The sequence below is a fragment of the Bos mutus genome, chromosome 27, assembly GCF_027580195.1.
Source record: "Bos mutus isolate GX-2022 chromosome 27, NWIPB_WYAK_1.1, whole genome shotgun sequence".
Classification (NCBI taxonomy): Eukaryota; Metazoa; Chordata; class Mammalia; order Artiodactyla; family Bovidae; genus Bos; species Bos mutus.
In genome coordinates, this window is record NC_091643.1 from 38,720,881 (window position 1) to 38,736,381 (window position 15,501).

The following is a 15,501-nucleotide window of genomic DNA, read 5'->3' on the forward strand; positions in this document are numbered from 1 at the left end:
TGACATTTTTAGCTCAGAGGCTTCAAGAAATTCCAAGACTTTTAAAAGAAATAACAGTATGTTTAGTCACCCCATCTGCTCACTCATTCATTCTGCTACAAAGTGCTGTGCCTCACGCCCCAGCCCGAGTCCTGGGCCACGTGAGACAAGACAGGCACAGCCTCTGTCCTCAAGAGCTTGTGGTCACTAAACCCCCGGTGTCTGCCACACAGGCGCTGCTGTCCACCTGAAACAGCCCTGGCCTGGTCCTAGACTCTTGTGCCAAGGAGGGTATGGCCAAAACTCTCTCATGGGATTTACTACCAAAAATACTGCTCACAGTTTAACAGAAATGTTTTATTTCAAGAAGGCATCCATGGATTGAAGGCAAAAGGAGAGGAGGGCGGCAGAGGATGAGATGGTTGGATGGCATCACCGACTCAATGGACATGAACTTGGATGAACTCTGGGAGAAAGTGAGGGACAGGGAGGCCTGGCATGCTACAGTCCATGGGGTTGCAAAAAGTCAGACACAACTTATGACAACAACAACAAAAGGAAAAAAGTCCTGTGCATAAATTAACACTTATGTATTAGTCTCTCTTATTTTGTTATCACCCAGTGAAACCAAATGAGCAACACATGGCTGCTCCTTGGAAGACACACTATGACAAACCTAGATGGCATGTTAAAAAGCAGAGTCATCACTCTGCCAACAAAGGTCCCTATAATCAAAGCTGTGGCTTTTCCAGTAGTCATGTACGGATGTGAGAGCTGGATAAAGAAGGCTGAGCACCGAAGAATTGGTGCTTTTGAACTGGAAAAGACCCTGATGCTGGGAAAGACTGAGGGCAGGAGGAGAAGGAGGCAACAGAGGATGAGATGGTTGGATGGCATCACTGACTCAATGGATATGAGTCTGAGCAAACTCCAGGAGAAGGTGACGGACAGGGAAGCCTGGTGTGCTACAGTCCAGGGGGTCACAAAGAGTTGGACACAACAGAGCGACTGAACAACAACAATGAAACCAAGATAAACTACCTATAGGCAACAAAGTCGGTGGAGATGTGCTTCTCTAGTCACTAAAGGCCTCTCAGAGGCTGTGTGATACGGCACGTAGCAGGCAGCCCGTGAGGAAGGCAGGAAGGACCTCGTGAAGACAGAAGCATCTCCTCCTGCCCCACTTCACGAGAGCCCATGACTGCGTTTGTGTGTCTCAGGTCTGTGAACGCCCTGAGAAAGACCAGTGCTTGATAGATTATCAGGTTATGCAAATTTAATATTCAAGCACAGCATTATCTGTTCTTGCAAAAGAATACAGATCAATTCAAAAGAACTAAGATGTAGATCTATCATGCCATCTAAGGCAAGCTGCTAGTTCAGCTGCAAAATCACTTTTACGTATGTCTTATTCTCTGGTAAAGAAGAGCTGAGAAGGTTTTCTGTAGGGAACCTTCCAGGGCAATGAATTTTAGGAGAAACTCATCGTGTGGATCACACATAGTAAGCGTCAGGTAGCAAAGTGTTGTCAATTTTGTTTTGAAAGACATTACAACGGTTTTTAAAACTCCAGTACTTCTTCCATCAGCTCTCTTCAAAATGCCACTATTCCCAAAATGTCAAAAAGCCCAATTCACAGAGGGGACTCGTGCAGAGATGAAGAGAGGTTAAGTCTGATGCTCTGCCCAGTTCTACGTCCGAGAGATGGTGAGGGACACGGAAGCCCAGCGTGCTGCAGTCCACAGCGTCTCAAAGAGTCCAACATAGTGACCGAACAGTAAGGATGCTCTGTGGCAATCTATGGTGACTCAGGTTAGAGCTCAGAAACATTACAGTATGGCAGTTCACAGAGTTCCCAAGGTCACTGACAGACGTTGTGATGACGGAGGGCTGAATCTCATTTTCGAAAAGTCCCAGAGAATGAAATCACAGCTGCATTTTCTGATGAAAACCTCAGGGTAAAACTTTTGTGCTGTTGCTGAAGGAGAGCACTGCTTCCTTGGGACACCAGAGACACAGAGGAGTCTAGGGATTCAATGGGAAGTTGCAAAGGTTAAATAATGAAGATGTAACTTTAGGTATAACTGAAGCTTTTTCTGAAACTGAGCTTTGAATTTGTGATTCAGTTCCACGGGGACTAAGTGGAGATCCTAGAATTCTCAAGCATAAAGCAATGAAGAGATAATGTGAGGTTCGGGAAAGCTAAGAACTAGCACTTCTGCTTGGCTGCCCCAAGTTAAGCAAAATAAAATAGAAACAGTGAGAGCCCTGAAGGCCGTGTTTTGAAACAGATGGGCACTAAACAGGATGGGGTCGCTGGGTCTTTCTCAGGTGTAGCCTTATGCAGTCACACTGCTTGCCGAATACAGAGACCTCTGCTTTTACATACAGAATCTTTATCTAGTATCCCCCTCCCTCCTAATACTTTGGCCACCAGATATGAAGAACTGACTCAGTGCAAAAGACCCTGATGCTGAGAAAGACTGAAGGCAGGAGGAGAAAGGGGCAACAGAGGATGAGATGGTTGGATGGCATCACTGAATCACTGGACGTAAGTTTGAGGAAACCTTGGGAGTTGGTGAAGGACAGGGAAGCCTGGGGTGCTGCAGTCCACGGGGTTGCAAAGAGGTGGACACAGCTTAGTGACTGAACAACAATGAGCTGATAGGTCCCCTTTCAATCTGTCCGCAGTGGTGAGGCTGCGGGCAAGCCCGCTCCTCCAGCGTGGGATGGGCACACCTGGTGGGCCGAGAGGATGGTGGATGGGGTGCCGGAGTCCTGCAGGCCGCCACTTCCCGGGGCCCCAGAGAGGGGTCGGGCACTTTTCAGGAACCACAAGGGAAAGGAGCAGGGAGGCAGGCTCTGTGTCAGTCCTCAAACAGAACCCATTATTTTAACAAGAAAAAATGTCAGAGTAGGTGTGCTTTGAGATGACTGCTTCTACCCAGTGCCTTAGGGTAGCATCTTTATCAACACTGTTTCAAAAAGTCAATCCTGATATCCAAGTCAGAAGGGCTACTTTTCCTAGTGTCTTCACCACTAAACACAACAGTGTTTATTATCTCACGGGGTCCAGGAGACACAGGATGTGAAAATGCTTTTTAAAATGTAAGTACTTCATCAAAATATAATCTCTGGCACAGTCAAAATGGCTTTGGAATCAAATCAAGGAAGATCTGAAGACCCGAGGTGGAGTTCTCACATCATCAGCGCCTTACGGCCAATAAATGTTTGCTAAAGAATGCAGGAAAACAGCTCAGAATCCCTGGCCACAGGCACACTGCATAAAGTACATTCTGTCTAAAAATGATTCAGGGTTAATCCACTCACTTCAGGTTTATAAAGAAAGCAGAGAAGACAGTTTCAGGATGGATTCCTCCTGAGCAGTCTCAGGAGGGCAGGGATGTACCAGGGAAAAGGCCGGATTCCAGTCTGGTTTCAGCACTGGCTGTTATCTCAGAAGGGTGACTAAGCATTCTTCCAAGCGACAGGACAGGCTCGGGCTGCAGGGACTACGTTTCATTCTTCTTCAGACAGTTGACCCTGCGCTCACCCTAATAACGTACATCTCTCAGATGCACCGCCTACTGAGGTCAGTGTGGAAAAGCCCAAACGGAATCACCGTATTTCAAGACAACTGACCTGTCAGGACATCATGTTTTGATTTGTGACACCCTTGACTATGAAGTGCTTCTCTACTCTTCTGTTAAGAGTTACAGTGCCTTGAAATTTGGCTGCAAGACTGATTAAGCTTCTAAGCCCTGAATTTGCTATAAGAGAGTTAGCTTTAAGAGTCCCCATCAAGCTTTACTCAAAAGCAGTCAGAATCAACACTTTCTAACCTGAACACAGAGGCTGAGTCACTCCTGTGTGTGTCTGAAAGGGGAACAGAGCAGCGTGTACTGGAAGCAGAGGGGAGAAGAAGTCGCGGGTCCCCCTCTCCTGGGACAGAGGGCACGCAGGTGGGGTGGAATTCAGGTAACGCCAGGAAGAGTGAGGCAGACACCAAATACGTGAAATACGCTTTTTCTAGAGAATTCAAGGAGCCCCACACTTAAACAAAATATAGCAAATTAGTGTAAAGGGACACTCCGGTAAAACCAATTTCTCTCTTTTTCTTTTGTGTTACTTCCTGTCCCTCTTGAACAGGACACAGGCCTACATTTCTATGTTTCTGACAGACAACTCCACCATGAAGCAGGAAAAAGGTTACTTGCTTTGCTGAAAACAGCAGAGTGAACAGTGGAAGTAGGAACTGCTGTAAACAAGCTGGAGCTGCCAACATGGTTTTCTCATACACACACACAAAGATTAAGTAAAAGTCCAAACTGAATTGTGTTATAAAATCACCATAATTTTTTGGATATGATAAACCAGGCCACATACAACCATCTAATTTTAAAGAGCTGTTAGAATTCTCCTTTACAAAAAATTTCCAGAGAATACCACACAAACCCTGAAATAAAAACATTCCCAGTGATGTTTTTCTTGGAGGCAAGTTGATCGCGCTCGCCAAAAGGAATATTTTAAGAATCCCCCAAATTGCATTGGGGACAAGCAGAACGGAGGCAGACCACAGGGAGAGAGTCGTTCCTTTTACACAAAGATATGAGATCCTTCAGTAAGCGTGTGGATTCTTCTAGCACCGACCTGAACAGAAGCCGCCACCTGCGAAGCTCCTGTCCAGAGTCATGAACAAGTCGCTGACAGTTGTGCTGTGCGTTAAGCGTTAGAAACTACCCTGTGTGGCTCTGTAAACAGCAGGGGCGACTTCTGTCTCTCAGAACAACTTACCACGTTTGTTTGCTTCAATTTTTTTAGAAAATCAAAGGAAGCCATTCAAGAATCAGGGAGCATGTCTGTCTTATTTAAGATGGAGTTGGACAGGGAAAGGGGTTCAGTTCATGTCTACGGTATTTTTCAAGGCCTTCATCTATAAGCATCAGTGAACACGTCACAACCTCCCCCCTCGCCCACTAGAGGAAGCCTCTGAGTCATCACAATTACATGACCAGGCATTTTTCTTTAAGCCGCAGTGTATCCTGTGCTTTTCGGTTTCCCAGGGGGTGGTGTTTTCCACGAATAGGGAGGGTTTGTGCATCATTGGGAAGCTGTTTGCATAGACACAAATTCCAAAACTATCTTTGGAACCTGAGAGCAACCGCTCGGAGGAACAGTACTCTGAAGGTTTTGGAGAAGATCAGCACCACCGTGCCTTCAGGTGAAGTGGGCTCTCAGGCACACTGAAATCCTCTGGTCGGCCTCTGGATCAGGAAAGATGCTACTCTTGGGTCCCTGTAAGGATGGAGGCAGACGCGCCCCCTCACCGCCTCCACTGCCCACCCAGACCATTCCCATTTCCAGCCTCCCTCACTTGGTCCTCGACCAAGTGCTCGCTTGTCCAGAGCAAGTGCCTTTGGTCAATTTTAGGGTTAATGTACTCTTTCCCTATACAAGGCTGTGGGGACAGGATGTAGCAGTTGATTTTTACAGTTCTTGCAGGAGGTTACTAAGTTATTTCTGTTGTAAGGCTAACGCGTTAAATCCCTACTTTTTTCAGTTGCTGCAAGGAGCACCACACATCTTTAACTCTTAGCTTTCACGCGATCCTATGAAGGACATCCTGTCACTGGGTGTGTCTTACAAAGGAGGAGCCGCAGCTCAGGGAGATGGGACATCTTCCCTAAGGTTGCCTGGTGGAAAAGGTTCCCGGCACCCGGGCGGCTCAGCAGCCTCTGTCTCATTTTCCCTTGTTGTTGTTCCTCACTAAGTCACGTCTGACTCTTTGTGACCACATGGACGGCAGCATACCAGGCTTACCTGTCCTTCACTATCTCCTGGAGCTTGCTCAAACTCATGTCTCTTGAGTCAATGATGCCTCAGATCTTGTCCACTGTTGCCCCCTTCTCCTCCTGTCCTCAGTCTTTCCCAGCATCAGGGTCTTTTCCAATGAGTCAACTCTTTGCATGAAGTGGCCAAAGTATTGGAGCTTCAGCTTCAACATCAGTCCTTCCAATGAATATTCAGGACTGATTTCCTTTAGGATGGACTGGCTGGATCTCCTTGAAGTCCAAGGGACTCTCAAGAGTCTTCTTGAACACCACAGTTCAAAAGCATCAATTCTTCAGTGCTCAGCCTTATTTAGGGTCCAACTCTCACATCTGTACATGGAAAACCACAGCTTTAACTAGACAGATCTTTGTCAGCAAAATGATGTCTCTGTTTTTTAATATGCGCCCTAGGTTGGTCATAGCTTTTGTTCCAAGGAGCAAGCATCTTTTAATTTCATGGCTGCAGTCACCATCCTCAGTGATTTTGGAGCCTAAGAAAATAAAAGTCTGTCTCTGTTTCCATTGTTTCCACATCTCTTTGCCATGAAGTGATGGGACCGGATGCCATGATCTTAGTTTTTTGAATGCTGAGATTCAAGCCTCCTTTTTCACTCTCCTCTTTCACTTTCATCAAGAGGCTCTTTAGTTCTTCTTCTCTTTCTGTCATAAGGGTGGTGTCATCTGCGTATCTGAGGTTGTTGATATTTCTCCCGGCAATCCTGATGGCAACTTGTGCTTCATCCAGACTGGCAATTCACATGATGTACCATTTTTTCTGGGGATGATTAACTTTAAACTCTCCAACGTGGGGGCAGCAGGGTAGCTCACCATTTCACTGGCCTGTACTTATTATTCTTTAGGGGAAACTGATGGGAACCGCCATACAGAGCAAGCACATATGGATTTATGTGTGTGTACAGACATACAATGAAACTGCATTTTCAGTGAAGTCATTTTCACTCCATCCTCTCCCTCTGAACAGCTACCTGTGTACTCCAGTCTTCTTAGTAGAAGGCATTGGATGTATGAGATACTAGACAAGTGCAATACATAAACCTGTCAGAAGTCCTATCTTCCAGAAGAACTGGTGGCTTAATTAGTGGCTTAATAAGGGCAAAATTCTATTAAATTTCTAAGAAACTGCTTTACCACTGTTTGAAATCATTATGTGTGCTGTGCTTAGTCACTCAGTCATGTCCGACTCTTTGCGACCCTATGGACTGTAGCCCACCAGGTTCCTCATCTGTGGGATTCTCCAGGCAAGAATACTGGAGTAGGTTACCATACCCTCCTCCAGGGGTTCTTCCCAACCCAGGGATCGAACCGAGGCCTCCCACATTCCAAGCAGATTCTTTACCATCTGAGCCACCAGGGAAGCTGTGAAATCATCATACTGGCAGGTAAAATGTGCTGCTTAAAATGTTAATTGAATGCTGTCCTGCACTGTCTTGCTAGTGTTAAAACCCTGACTGAGGCAGGCTCCTGGCTTCAGCAGTAACACAGCCCCGCCCCAGCCTTGCCTTTGCTCGAGTCTTGGGGGTCCACAGCCGACCCTCCCCTGTGGCTCAGCCTTGCTCTGGGCCAGCACCGTGGGTGAGCTCTGGGTCAGGAAGAACACGCACAGTTTGGGGATGGCTGGAGGCCCAGGGTGACCGACTCTAGTCTTTCTGTGAGCAACTCTTTAGTTTTTTCTCAGTGAGCTCTATTTTTGACCAGTCTGTCTCCTTGCTTACAATGACCAAACCCTGTTCTGAAAGATTAAAAGTCCCACATGCAGGTGTAGACAGGATCCCTTCCAGAGGGGAGGGAGGGAGACCTTTGAGGGAGAACCTGGCCCAGGCACCCTCCTCCTGGAGCTCCCTCAAGTCTTGGGCTCCTCAGCACGCAGATGCATCACACCAGGCTCCGCATCTCACATGGCCTTCCTCCTTCTGGGTCTTTCTAAACTTTTGGAAAGCCTGCCCTTATAGAATTCAAATCAAAGTCATCAGCCAGAGATACAGTAGTGTTATGCGGCCCTTGTGGAAATAACGCATCGGCATTATCGTGAGACCAGGCAGAAGGGCCCTGCAGCTATCCGTGGAGGAGTCCCAGGGGTTTGTGACCTGCCGCGGAGACAGGTGCTTTACAGGTGCAGTGACAGTAATGACCTCGAGATGGGAGGTGCTCTGGATTATCTGGGGGGCTCAAGAGACCACAAGGGTCCCAATGAACGAATGATGGAGGCAGGAAGTCAGAGACATGACCAGGGAAGCAGAGGCTGGTGACATCACGGCTGGAAGGGGCTGTGAGCCACGGGCCGTGGGCGGCCCACAGAAACTGAAGAGGGCAGGAAGCAGGAGTTCTCTCAGAGCCTCTGGCAGGGACAGAGCCCCACAACACCTGGCCGTGAGTCCAGGAAGCCTGTGCAGACTGCTGACCTCGGAGGCTATGAGAAGACAGGTCAGGTGTGGGGGGAGGGGGGCGGTTAGCCTCTAAATTTGTAGTAATTTAACACGGCCAAAGGACATGAACACAGTACCACAGACCCTGCGGGCATGTGCCTCCAGTTCTGTTCTTTGCTTTCTAAACTGTCCCAGCTGTGCTGTCCCCTGCTTCCCACATACACATCTGAGAGTCAGCCTGTGTGTCGTCAGTGAAGTCTGTGAGTGTGAGCAGGAACATATTAAGTCTGCAGAGTACTTTAGGGGAGAGGGCCTTTGAACCACACTGAGTCTTCCAGTCCTTGGGCCTGATACGTCTCTGATGTTTCCAATCTTCCAGGCCACAGAGTCTGCACATCCCTTTCTGTTACATTTATTAAACTTAAGTATGTCAATGTTGGGGCTTCCCCCGTGGCTCAGAGGTAAAGAATCTTCCTGCCAATGCAGGAGACCTGGGTTCGATCCCAGGGTTGGAAAGATACCCTGGAGGAGAAAATGACAACCTATTCTAGCATCTTTGCCTGAAGAATCTCATGGACAGAGGAGCCTGGCCACAGTCCAGGGAGTCACAAAGAATCAGACACAAGTGAGCAACTAAACACCACCACCATCTTAGTATTGACCTTGTACTACAGAATCCTTGTTTGCCAACAATTTGCTGAACTCACTTATTAATCCTGAGAGCTTTCTGGTGGATTTGTTGCAGTTGTCTACACAGACTCTCATGTAGTCTGAGAACAGAGATGGCTCCCTCTTTTCCCCTCTATAACCTAAATGCCTTTTATTTCCTTTTCTTGGCTTATTATTGCACTTACACTTAGTCTGCTCACTAAGTCACCGTGGGCAAGGCTCCTCCCCTTGGGCAGGAAGGTCCAGGCAGGCAGTCCTGTCTGAGCACAGGAAGTTTATCAGATAACATGTTTCACTTCCCGCCTTGCTCATGGATAGCAGTTAATCCCACAGAGAGAGGTTAATTTCACACACAGTGGCCTGATGTTAAATGCACACCTGGCTCCGTTTCTACATGTGATTACTGGTGGAACCCTGGCAGGATTTGGGGCAGAAATGGGGGCACCCAGGCAGGGCTCCCCGTGCCTGGCAGCGGGGAGGGCGAGCCCTCATGCCCGCACCCTCCGCTGGCTCTGCGTTCCAGGAGGACAAGCTGGTATAGAACAGAGCACAGCTGCCTGGCCTCATAAAAGATAATGTCTTCCTCTGAGACATGAGGGAAGGAAGAGGTGACTGATAAACAGAGACACTGTGAATTGGAGAGAAAGCAAACAGGATATTCATTCACAGAGGCTGGAGCTATTAATGACATTGCATACAAAGAAATGTGGACCAGTACTTGTATATAATTAAGTAAGGCAATTCCTAATTGTTGCCTAGACAAACAGGACTTTGTGGGGGGAATTCCAGCCTTTTCCACTTCATGACTCCAACCACTAATATCTTAAACCTCACACACCAGAGAGAGATGCAGGTTAAATCATAACAAGGGAAAAAGACCAGAGCTGAAGTTGGAAATATATCTGCTGTTTATTTGCATATTATAATTCTACCGGCTTAAATTAACAGAGCATTCCCAGGTGGCTCAGTGGCAAAGAATCTGCCTGCAATGTAGGAGATGCAGGTTTGATCCCTGGGTTGGAAAGATCTCCTGGAGAAGAAAACAGCAACCCACTCTGGTATTCTTGCCTGGGAAGTTCCATGGATAGAGAAGCCTGGCAGGCTACAGTCCACGAGGTCACAAAAGAATTGGCAGGACTTAGTGACTAAACAACAACAGCAGTATAACACATGCTTGGGGGAGGAGAAGGGAGGCTGGGTACTTAGCAGATGTGAAATATTGACGCAAGTAACAAACGATGCTACCCTCATCAGACAGTAATGCTTTGGAGTGACCACGGGTTGTGGGTCAAAGTAAAAATAGAAAGAGTAAGAAACAATTTCAACTTCAAGAATAATGGGGAAAAAAATGACTTAAAAAAAAAACCCCCAAACTCTGCATTTAATACACAGAAATAAGGGCAAGTAATGTTATAGACAGACATGCATAGATAATAACATATCCAAACGGGATTAAACGAACATGTCTCTCAGTAAGTAGACCCATCTGTGAAAACAATCACGGAATTCCTTTGGCTTTTTAAACCATCGCTAACATAGGTCACATTAATTCTTGGTCAAGCACAGAAGAGCGAGCACTTGACTGTGAGAACGTGCACTGGGCGTTCTCCTTCCAAGTCTGCTCTAATCTTACATCTGCTCATGGCCGTGAGCTCTTTACCTGGAAACCTACCTGCTCGTCCTCCTGGGGACCATCAGAGCTGGAGGCGAGGACCATCAGAGGAGAGAGGGCAAGACTAACACGGACCAGCCGGCCACTCAGCCCGCGGCGAGAAACCGGGACGCGCATGCGCACTGTGCGGGCACGGAGGCTTACCCACTCGAAGGACAGGATCCAGCAGCCGCGCGCTATGCCCAGCAGCACGCTCAGGGTGCGGCGAGGCTTCCCGGCCAGCACGTGCGTGGTGCTGCCGCACACCTCCTGCGCCAGCGAGAAGCCCTTCAGTCTGTTCACGACCTGGATCACCACGCTGTACTTTCTGTGAAGCGGGGAGAAAAATCAACACACGGTTGTTTTTTTCTGTGCATAAACATCAAGGGGATTACAATGAACTAAAATGTAAAAAAAACTAGGAAAAAATGTACACTGACTTCTTCTATGCTGCTTGTTTCCCTGCAATCCATAACTTGAAATCTGGGGGAAATAAATTTCAGATCTCAACTCCAACTGTCTGTTTTAGTGGCTAAGAAACAGCGGCCCCAAAGCTAAACACGGTTTCCCCAGGTGCTCGGCGGGGCCTGCCAGTTCCCTGCACCAGGCCTCCTCCACACCCAGACCCGGTCATGTGTACTTTTGAGTCCTGTCGGACCTAGTTTTTGCACTGTCAGAACCAAGATCCTCACTTATTTTATTTTAAAAATGAAACATTTATCAAGAGTCAAACATATAATTTTATAGGTCCTGTTTATTAAAACTTCAGGGCAAATTTCACAAAGCTCATCACTGTTTATCTTCTGATTTGTCATTCCATTAATGCCTTAAGTACCCTTTTTTCTCTTTAAATATTTCTCTTCCCTAACTTTCCAAATCACTCTTCATATTCCCTTTCTTCCTTTTACAATCACCTTCCTATCATGCCTTTAACTCTGACATGTTGCTTTTCCCCCTCTCTGCCAGCAGCTTTGGGAAATCCCTGCCAAAACATGAACACCATGTAGGCTTTCTGAGCCACACCATGACGTGCACAGTGAGTTAAGAAACTTCTCGTCTCCAAAAATTACATTCCAAAAGGAAGGAGGTAGTTTTGTCCATGATTACGCACATCGTCTCCAACTATCTCCTGCTTATATTATGGCATTTCTCAGTTATGATGATCTGGGCTTTGCCGATCACAAGACCTATTTCTTCACTTGTGAAATACAAGGCCTGACCTCTATCCTGGTGAGAATTTTCCAGGGATCCCCAGGGTATAGCAGATGGATGAGTCAGGACCGGACACATCACTTTAACCAGAGAATATGTGCTTACTGGAGTTGCTGAAAATATTTAAATTGGGGGAGGGGTACAAAATGCAAATAAAACAATAGCAAAAAGAAGTGAAAACCTCTAAGCCAGATGCTCTCTAGAAACCTGTTCCTGCATATCTATGATTTTGTCATTCCAAGTCTGGGAGCTTCTAGCTCTTCACTGGATGTGCTAATCAATAACAAGAATCTTTGCAAAACACGGCTAATCAATATGACCTTAGAACATATAAGTCTTGTTCTTAACTTCTGACAACAAGTATTTGTGGGGCAGGAATGAATCAAAAAGAGATTCAAAATGGCCTAAATGAAGAGTTTGATTTTCAAACCTTCGATTGAGAAAATGGCTATCAGTGTTTTTTTTGTTTTTTAAATTTGGGCAAAAATACAGACTTTTAAAAATGTTAGACCAATATTCAATTATTCGTTTCTGTACTAAACTATTTAGGATGACCAATGTATTTCACAAGACATAAACAGAACTTGTGAGCGTGTTCCTTTTCCACTAGATAACATGTGGGTTTTGAACGACCTTTTAACTTCATGCCACAGGTGGGACAGGATCCTGCCACCCAGAGTCTTGGAAGCACGCACTCTTTCTGCAGCCTATTTTTCCCTGAGATGTCCCAGTGTTTTGATGGATATCTTAAAGCCCTAAAACTTCTGCTATTTAAAAAAATTTTTTTTCCTCTTTAAATAAAAATTAAAAAATCTGTTGCAAAGAATAAGGCACGGTATTTTTTTTGGATGTGCAACATTGTGCTAATGTTTAAGGGAGATGATAAGAGTGCGCTAGGGAGCTGTGAATGCTTCCACCAGATGTGCAGACAGCTTTTTTACCATGGTGGTAGAAAGCGTCCCACTAAAGCATTTCTTTAAGATCTTTAAGGGAAGCGGTTCCACCAGCGAGGCTCCACTTACAGGGCCTTCACGGGGTGGGGGTGGTGGACTCGCAGAGCCGTGCAGCACAAGACGAGCAAGAGGAACGGCAAATACTAAAACGCCTCTAAATGCCGTCCAAACCACTCAAAGGTCTTCGGTGCTGAACTGTTTACAGCCTTTTCACCACCTCTCTTATTTCCAGTGCTCTTCTGACTCCAGTGTTAATTACAGAGATCAACATGGACACAGCACAGACGTGAGGGCTGCCCAAGCACCCAGCACAGTTTATGAACGAAAAGTCCAAACTTTATATCGAGGAGAAAGTTATCAAAACAACGAGTACTTACTCAGATGGCATGCTTGTCATGACTAATGTTCTTGTTGGCTAGGGATGTCAAAAGAGAAGGAACAAAAAACAGTCAAAAATATAAAAAGTATTTTTCCCACAGAAATAAACTTTGTTTTCTGAAAAGTTACATCACTTAAAAGTAAACATTTAAGCATATATCAAAGGAAAAAAACTGTATATTCCTGGAAAAAAAAAAAAGTAGCCCAAAAGATAGAAACTCAGATACTATCCCCAAACCAATCCAAAATAATCCAGGACATGAGGTAGAAGAGAAAAAAAACAGTTTCCCTCCAGAAATTCATTCTACCAGTTGCCTAGTGGGCCTCCACAAGCGCCAAACTGTTAACATGCTTCCAAGGAAGCAGAGCGTGAGAGAGACGTTTTCCTTGCAGGCTTAGAAACCATTTTTCCTGAGGCTTCTAGGCAACCATATTCTTGGTCTCAGATGTAAGTACACAATAATGGTCAAGCTTCTGCCACCTGCCTCAAGCAGATTCTTTCATCCCTTCCACACAAGAGCACAGATAATGGAACTGCTTATTTGTGTATTGGCATCTCCTATTAATTGGAACTGCAAATTTTTAAAAATAAAAATTTAAAAATACTTTTTACTTATGCATGCTAGCAAGAATTAAATGTTTCAGAAATATATAATTAGACATGTAAATTTCCCTGTAGTTCCACCAACTAGAAATGACTATTGTTTTATAATTCGATATATATTAGGGCAAATGTTCTTTTATTAAAAAAAATACCTTTATTTACTTTTGTCTGTGCTGGGTGTTCATTGTGGTACACAGGCTTAGTTGCCCTACATCATGTGGGATCGTAGTTCACCAACCAGGGATCAAACCTACATTTCCTGAATTGGAAGGCAGATTCTTTTTTTTTTTTTTTTAATTTAACTTTACAATATCGTATTGGTTTTACCATATATCAAAATGAATCTGCCACAGGTATACATGTGTTCCCCATCCTGAAGCCTCCTCCCTCCTCCCTCCCCATACCATCCCTCTGGGTCATCCCAGTGCACCAGCCCCAAGCATCCAGTATCATGTATCAAACCTGGACTAGCGACTTGTTTCATATATGATATTATACATATTTCAATGCCATTCTCCCAAATCATCCCACCCTCTCCCTCTCCCACAGAGTCCAAAAGACTGTTCTATACATCAGTGTCTCTTTTGCTGTCTCGTATACAGGGTTATTGTTACCATCTTTCTAAATTCCATACCTGGAAATAGAACTGCCTTATGATCCAGCAATCCCACTGCTGGGCATACACACTGAGGAAACCAGAATTGAAAGAGACACGTGTACCCCAATGTTCATCGCAGCACTGTTTACAATAGCCAGGACATGGAAGCAACCTAGATGTCCATCGGCAGATGAATGGATAAGAAAGCTGTGGTACATATACACAATGGAGTATTACTCAGCCATTAAAAAGAATACATTTGAATCAGTTCTAATGAGGTGGATGAAACTGGATCCTATTATACAGAGGAAGGCAGATTCTTAACCACTGGACCACCAGGAAGTCCCCCTAAATGTTCTCTTTATTTAAAACACAAACAGGAATGCACGCTATTCTTACACTCTTTCAGGTCATGTGATGTGCCTCAAATGGAGTCAGCTGCTCAGTATAACCTCGAAACCATCATGGCACACAAAGCAGTGCCTTGAATGGTCCTATGAATGAATGAGAAGGAACCAAAGGTGCCCAAAGGACCCAGGGGGACACATGGGGACGCAAGGGCCTCTGTGCCACACGGGGCTACTGAGACACAGTGAAGGAAGAGACAAGGTGAATGAAAAGCATACTCGGAGGAAGACCTCAGAAACAGCACATGAGCTAGCCAACAATGGACAGCCAAGATCCTGTGTTTTTAGTTTCCCTTCAGAACATCCTTTGTCAGCTCTCCTCTGTCCTGGATACAAGTGGAACATGAGCATGGCTCCCTGGGCTGAGTCTGGAGACAAGGCCTTTATGCAGGAGTAAGATTCTGGCTTCAGTGTCATCCTAGAATGACGACTACACAGAGCCAGTGACATGGCCAACCCCAAGTAAAACCCTGTGGAGGTCATTCCAAAGCATTTAGTTTCTTCTGGGGACCCATCCAGAAGCAGCCTGTAGGACGTCATCAGTGAGAAGTGCTCATTCCTAGAATGAAGGCGTGAAGAGGGACAGGCAGAGGAAGCTCTCCTGACTTCTGATCACCGGGCTCCTTCTCTGTGACTGCACCTCAGGCTGCTTCTCTTTCTTACCTGCACTCACTCCCGGGAGCCCTCACATGACCTCAGGGCTTTCTGCAGGAGCAAAACGCCTACAATCCCAACTTCACATTTCTAGCTGAGACCCATTCTGTGATGCCAAGACTCAGACTCTCCTCCTATCTGACATCTCCATCTGGAGGTCTAGTAAGGATCTCAGATGTGA

At 45.8% G+C, this 15,501-nt stretch overlaps 1 protein-coding gene across 6 annotated transcripts in view; it reads right to left on the reverse strand.

Annotated features, from left to right (window-relative positions):
• Positions 1-15,501, reverse strand: part of MCPH1 (microcephalin 1) — a 232,036-nt gene that overhangs the window by 150,403 nt on the left and 66,132 nt on the right. For 5 of the 6 annotated variants that reach the window (XM_005886929.2, XM_070364264.1, XM_070364265.1 and 2 more), the window contains 2 exons: positions 13,057-13,094; positions 10,680-10,842 (listed from right to left, as the gene is read on the reverse strand). The exons of the other annotated variant lie outside the window; for it this stretch is intronic. In XM_005886929.2, the coding sequence (XP_005886991.1) occupies positions 10,680-10,842; positions 13,057-13,094 (201 nt within the window). The remainder of the gene's footprint in view (positions 1-10,679; positions 10,843-13,056; positions 13,095-15,501) is intronic. 6 annotated transcript variants of the gene reach the window in all.